The following is a 6,244-nucleotide window of genomic DNA, read 5'->3' on the forward strand; positions in this document are numbered from 1 at the left end:
ACACAGCAGATGAAAGGGACCACAAGAGTAACATGGGACAAGCTGAGTACTTGAGTTCCAGGCAAGAGCAGATGGCAAGGAACTAGTGGTCCACCCCCGCCCCCGTCCCCCACGTACCTGTGCAGACATGTTGACAACAAGCACTGACCACTGGCTGGAAGGCAAGGACTGGAGAACACTCTGGGCTATGGAGGTCTTTCCAGTTCCCACAGGACCCACCAGTAAGACAGGATTCTGGTTGGCCACCAAGGTGCTCACGAGGTAGTTATATCGGACGGTATCAACAGTAGGTACCATGATCTTATAGAAAGGGGCGCTAGGGAAGAAAGGGACAACCGTGTCTCAAGGACCGTCAGTCAGCAACCCAGCTTCCTGGGTCCTGGGGGTGTAGCATTCTCCTTGAAGACCCTGTCCAGAGTTCTCTAGATCCAACTTCCTAAACCTTATCATTTCTTCCTGGAATCTGCTTTCTCCTCTTTAGCTCACCATGGCTTCTGGCCTCACTACTCCCACCACTTCTGCCACCAAGCCCACCGCTCTCACTTGGGAGGATAACGCCAGCTCTTGGGGAGCTGCTCCTCAAATGACGACCAAGTCCGCATCTTGGGGTTCACATAGTATTCATACACTGTGTCCTAAGAAAAAGTATGTGAGTCGTGTCCCCAGACGTTCCTCCAGCTCTTCCCAGCTGGAGGCGGGGCTCACAGACTGACGAAAAGAGTGTGGCAGCAAGATGTTAGGTCAGGATGTTAGGTCAGGCAGAGTCTGAAGGCAGAAACAGGATGTAAAGGGCGGTGAGCTGTAAGGGCCCTGACCTTATTGGGAAAGGAGCCCTCGATTTCGCGAAGGTAGCTGTCAATCTTCTTGCGTCCATCCTCATCCACAGAGGCACACACAGACCAGATCATGCTGAACACAAACGTCATCTCCACCATAAAGGCGTGGTTCTCAGTATCAGCTGGGTTCACCTGGGTGGAAAAAAAAAGAGGTTCAGGGGTTCAGAGTAGCGAATTTGCCTTAGAACAATCTTCATTCCTCAAGATACAGGAGCCACACCTGTAAGAAATGAAAGGATCTATTTTAGCTGCTACCAAGAAGGCAGAGACCCTCCTACCTGGTTCTATGTGGGAAGTTCCTCTACAACCTCCTCACAGATTTTAGATAAACCCTGGGACTCAATGCAGTTGCTCACAGCTGCCTCTAGGCTAAGTCAAATAACACAACTGTCATCTGGCCATTCTAGGCTTACCCTGGAGGAGCACTCATGAGTGTTAAAGTAGACGGGCATGTGGTCACCTATATGTAACTACAAAATGAAATTGGAGATGACCTAAACATCTACCAGTAGAGGAGAGAAAGTAAAATGCAGGATTTACCATGGAATAGTACACAATAGCTGCGGTCCACCACAGCTGTGATCTACAACAGCTGCAGTCTACCACAGCTGCAGTCCACCACAACTGCAGTCCACAACAGCTGCAATCTAGCACACCTGCAGTGCACAACAACTACAGTCCACTACAGCTGCAGTCCACCACAGCTGTGATCTACAACAGCTGCAGTCCACCACAGCTGCAGTACACAACAGGTAAAGCAATGGCGTGTGTGTGCTCATGGCAATACACAACTAAATGTTGTAGTTTTGGTTTGACAAGCATGTTGCCTGTAGCATGATCCAATTTTTACATTTTTTGTTTGTTTGTTTTGTTTTTGAGACAGGGTCTCTCTGAATAGCCCTGGCTATCCTGGGACTTGCTATATAGACCAAGCTGGTCTCACACTCACAGAGACTCACCTGTATCTCCCTCCTTTATGCTGAGTCTAAGGCATGCACTGTCATGACATACCACAGTCCCTTCCTAAACAGGACAGCACCTATGGATATCTGTGGAGTTTTACATCAACAAGCATTTCTGTTTGGTTGGTTCGTTTGTTTGTTTGTTTGAGACAAGGTCTCACTGTATAGCCCTAGCTGGCCTGGAACTCCCTACGTAGACCTATATGGTTAAAAAACTCAGAGTGATCCACCTATGTGTGCCTCCCAAGCACTAGGATTAAGGTATGTACCACCACCCCTGGCTGAGCACTTTAACAATCCCACTTCAGTAGTTACTCCTGTGAAGGGGGAAAGAAACCAAGATCAGGAAAGGGGAGAGGAACAAACAGGCTAAAAGAGCTCGCTGTGTTGGCTCAGGCCTGCAATCCTAACACTGAAAAGACAAAATGATCACATGGTCAAGGCCCCACAACCAGACCCTGTCTAAAAAGAAGGGGGGAAAGTAGTATCTAACTAAAAATAAATGTATTCAATGATTCCTTATACAATTAAAAATGTAGTTTTGGGGGCTGGTGAGATGGCTCAGTGGTTAAGAGCACTGACTGCTCTTCCAGAGGCCTTGAGTTCAATTCCCAGCACCACATGGTGGCTCACAACCATCTGTAATGAGATCTGATGCCCTCTTCTGGTGTGTCTGAAGAGAGTGACAGTGCACTCACATATAATAAATAAGTCTTCTAAAAAAATGTAGTTTTGGGGGGCTGGAGAGATGGCTCAGTGGTTAAGAGCACTGTGTGCTCTTCCAGAGGTCCTGAGTTCAATTCCCAGCAACCACATGGTGGCTCACAACCAACTGTAATGGGATCTGGTGCCCTCTTCTTGTATTCTTAATCATAATAAATAAATAAATAAATCTTTTTTTTTAATGTAGTTTTGGAGTTTGGGAGTGTGGCTCAGTGGTAAGCCCTTGCTTCTAGCCCACGAGACCCTCATTCAGATGCCCAGAACCCATATAAATGTCAGGTGGGTGTTGCAGCTCACTGATAATCCTAGCATTAAAAGGGGACAGGAAGCTGCCCAGGCAAACTGGCCATCTAGATTAGCTGAATCGAAAGACCTTATTTACCTAGATAAATTTTTTAAAAGTAGAGATGGATTGAGGAAGACACTTGACATCAACCTTTGGCCTCTCCACAAATCGTACCCCCCCCACACACACACACATGCATGCAAAACAACTATGTCTTAAGGAACTGAGGAGATGGCTCAGTTGATAAAAGTGCTGGCCACACAGGCTTCCCTGGGAAACAGCCCGCCAACACATCTTTCTGACATCGCTGACACATCACAGGGCACAGCCTCGAGTAGAGCTGAGGAATTCTTGATAACAGATTCTGGATAAGGATGCTCAAGACCACAGATAAAACTCAGCCAGCAGCACATGCTTACAGTCAGCGCTCAGGAGGCTGGGGCAACAGGCTTGTCACAGTTCCAGGCTAGCCAGGAATGCACAGAAAATATAAGGATAGGATTAGAGGAGTCTGTCCAATCCAGAATGATCCAGTTGGCCTTATATCAACCCTTAACCATCAAAATACAGGCAGGAGAGTCTGTTGAGAATCTGTTTGTCAGATGAGACAGAGCTTTGGTAGTGACAACCAGGGCTCTCCTCTGAGGCCTGAGAGTGCCAGCACCCCCACCCTCACCCGAGCCTGCTGCAGCCAGCCGGTCCCTGCTCCCACAGCCATGTGTGAGAAGAATGCAGTGATAAAAAAATGTAGGTGGAGTGGACTACTCAGGATTGGTCAGAGAAAGGTAATGTGCCACCCATGTTCTTTTTGTTTCTTTGTTCCCCTATTCCTTTCTTTCTCCCTCTCCCTCTCCCCCTCCACCTTTCCTCTCTCCCCCTCCCTCCTTTTCCCTCTCCCCCTCCCCCTCCCCCTCCCCTCTCCCCCTCCTTCCCCTTCTCCCCCCCCCTCTCATTTTTCAAGGCAAGGTTTCTCTGTATAGCCCTGGCTATCCTGGAACTCACCTAGACCAGGCTGGCCTCAAACTCAGACCCTGCCTCCTGAGTGCTGGGATTAAAGGCATTTACCAGTACACCCAGCTCACTTTTCTTTTTTAAGTGTTTTCTGATCTTTTGTCTTAAGGCTGGGTCTCTCTGTTAGCTCATGCTGACCTTGAACTGAATATACAAACCAAGCTAGCTGAGGACTCAGGATCTTCCTACCTGGGTCTCTCCAGTGCTGTGATTACAGGTGTATGCCACCATTCCTGGCCACAATGAAAAACTTACACTGACAGAGATCTTAACTGCTGCTCATTATATATTAATAATTTCGTTACCTGGCAACATTGTTAAAAATAATGCAAAACATCTCTAAGGCAATGATTTAATCTCAAAAAATAATTTTAACAACAAATTTTAGTTATTTTAATTATAAACTGAACAAAAATTTTCTGAAATATCAATTCATCTGAAATTTTCTAGAACTTCTCATCAAATGGTTTTCATGGTATAGGTAGGAAACTATAGGAAGATGTGTGTTGGGCTGTTCACCTTCCCACCCCCTCTCCCTTCCTTCTTTCTTTCCTTTCTGCCCTGCAATTATGAGGCAGGCCCTCTGCCACTGAGCTACGCCACTACTTGCTATATTTAATTCAGTCTGACTTTCAGCTCAGGGAGCGTCCAAGCATGTGTATCTATTCCTCTACTCCTGCTTACACACACACACACACACACACACACACACACACACACACACACACACACACAAAGACAGACAGACGCACACACAAAGACAGACACACACACAGAGACACACACACAAAGACAGACACACACACACACAGACACATACAAAGACAGACATACACACAGACACACATACAAAGATAGACACACACACACACAAAGACAGACAGACACAGACACACACACAGACACAGACATACATAGATAAACACATACACAGACACATATACAAAGACAGACACACACAGACACAGGCACACACATATACACACAGATACAGACACACACACACATACAAAGACAGACAGACAGACAGACACACAGGCAGACACACACACATACACACACACACACACACACACACACACACACACACACACACACGCACTGCCCACCTCCATGGTCACTGCTGATGTTTCTCCTCTAAGTTTCTGTTTCAAGCTGTGCCCAGGCTGAAGGTGTGTGGGTGAGTTGTGAGTCATTCCTCCCCCACCCCCACCCCCGCCTTTGCCCTGGGCTGGTTCCTCTCCTTACCCCGTTCTCTGGTGTGGCCAGGACCGTGTAGAGCTTGCAGAGCGAGATGATGCCGCTGTACTCGGTGACGGGCACCAGCTCGTTGCAGTTATCCTTCTTGAAGGTAAGTATCTTGTTGATGAACTTCTCGAACATGCGTTGAAGCGGCTCTATTTCTGCCTAGATGTGGATGAGAGCGATGCTGTCTGCTGCTGTTACTATGGGCTGCCCTGGTCACATCTCCTCAGTTCCCTTTTTACCTTTGGCCTCTTTTCCAGCCATGACTGAACATAAGGCGTCCAGCCCAGGTCCACATAGTCAGTGTAGACCATCCCACAGCGGGACACAGTGGCTGGAGAGGCCACAGCCAAGTTCTCCACTTCAAACAAGAGAGACACCTAAGGATGCAGACTCCTGTCAGAACACCATCATCAGCACCTCATCCACAGCAATGAAAACACCCAGAACTCACACCTTAGGGGCTACTTGTACCAATTAAAAGTGGACCAAGAAGAATAATGACTGAGGTTTATAAATGGCTTGCTTTCTGTGGTTTGAATGAGAATGGCCCCCCCTAGGCTTATGTATTTGAATGCTTAGCCAGTAGGGAGTGGCACTACTTGAGAAGGCTTAGAAGGATTAGGAGGTGTGGCCTCACTGAAGAAGATGTGGCTTCCTCATCGGAGGGACTGTGTCACTGGGAGTGAACTTTGAGGTATCAAGAGCCCACACCAGGCCCAGTCTCTCTGCCTCTCCGCCTTCAGATCAAGACGCCTTCAGATCAAGACGCCTTCAGATCAAGACGGAGCACTCTTGGCTCCAGCTCCTGCTGGCTGATCACCATGCTCTACCGTGATGATGACGGACTAAATCTCTGACACCGTAAGCAAGCCCCCAGTGAAACGCTTTCTCCTTATAATAGCTGCCTGACTCACGTATCTCTTCACAGCAATGTCATGGTGACTAAGACACTTTCTAAAAGAAATCAGAGCTCATTCAAATTTATCTTTAGGAAAAATCACTCTCTGGCTTGCGTGGAAGAAAAGAGTGGGTGGCATATGCCTGCAATCACAGCGTTTGAGCACTAGCGGCACGGGTAGGAGGATCAGGAATCAAGGTTCTCCTTTACTACCTAGGCCAGCCTGGGCTACATGAGATAGTACCTAAAATGAAAGAGAGGAGAGGAAGTGGAGAGGGAG

General features: G+C 47.6%; 1 protein-coding gene across 3 annotated transcripts in view; it reads right to left on the reverse strand.

Moving 5' to 3' along the window:
- Positions 1–6,244, reverse strand: part of Dnah2 (dynein, axonemal, heavy chain 2) — a 125,239-nt gene that overhangs the window by 38,576 nt on the left and 80,419 nt on the right. For all 3 annotated transcript variants that reach the window (XM_087571883.1, NM_001100676.1, XM_087571884.1), the window contains 5 exon segments: positions 5,306–5,443; positions 5,067–5,225; positions 816–968; positions 544–635; positions 118–316 (listed from right to left, as the gene is read on the reverse strand). In XM_087571883.1, the coding sequence (XP_087428009.1) occupies positions 118–316; positions 544–635; positions 816–968; positions 5,067–5,225; positions 5,306–5,443 (741 nt within the window).

This window comes from Rattus norvegicus, chromosome 10, assembly GCF_021556685.1.
Source record: "Rattus norvegicus strain SHRSP/BbbUtx chromosome 10, alternate assembly SHRSP_T2T, whole genome shotgun sequence".
Lineage (NCBI taxonomy): Eukaryota > Metazoa > Chordata > Mammalia > Rodentia > Muridae > Rattus > Rattus norvegicus.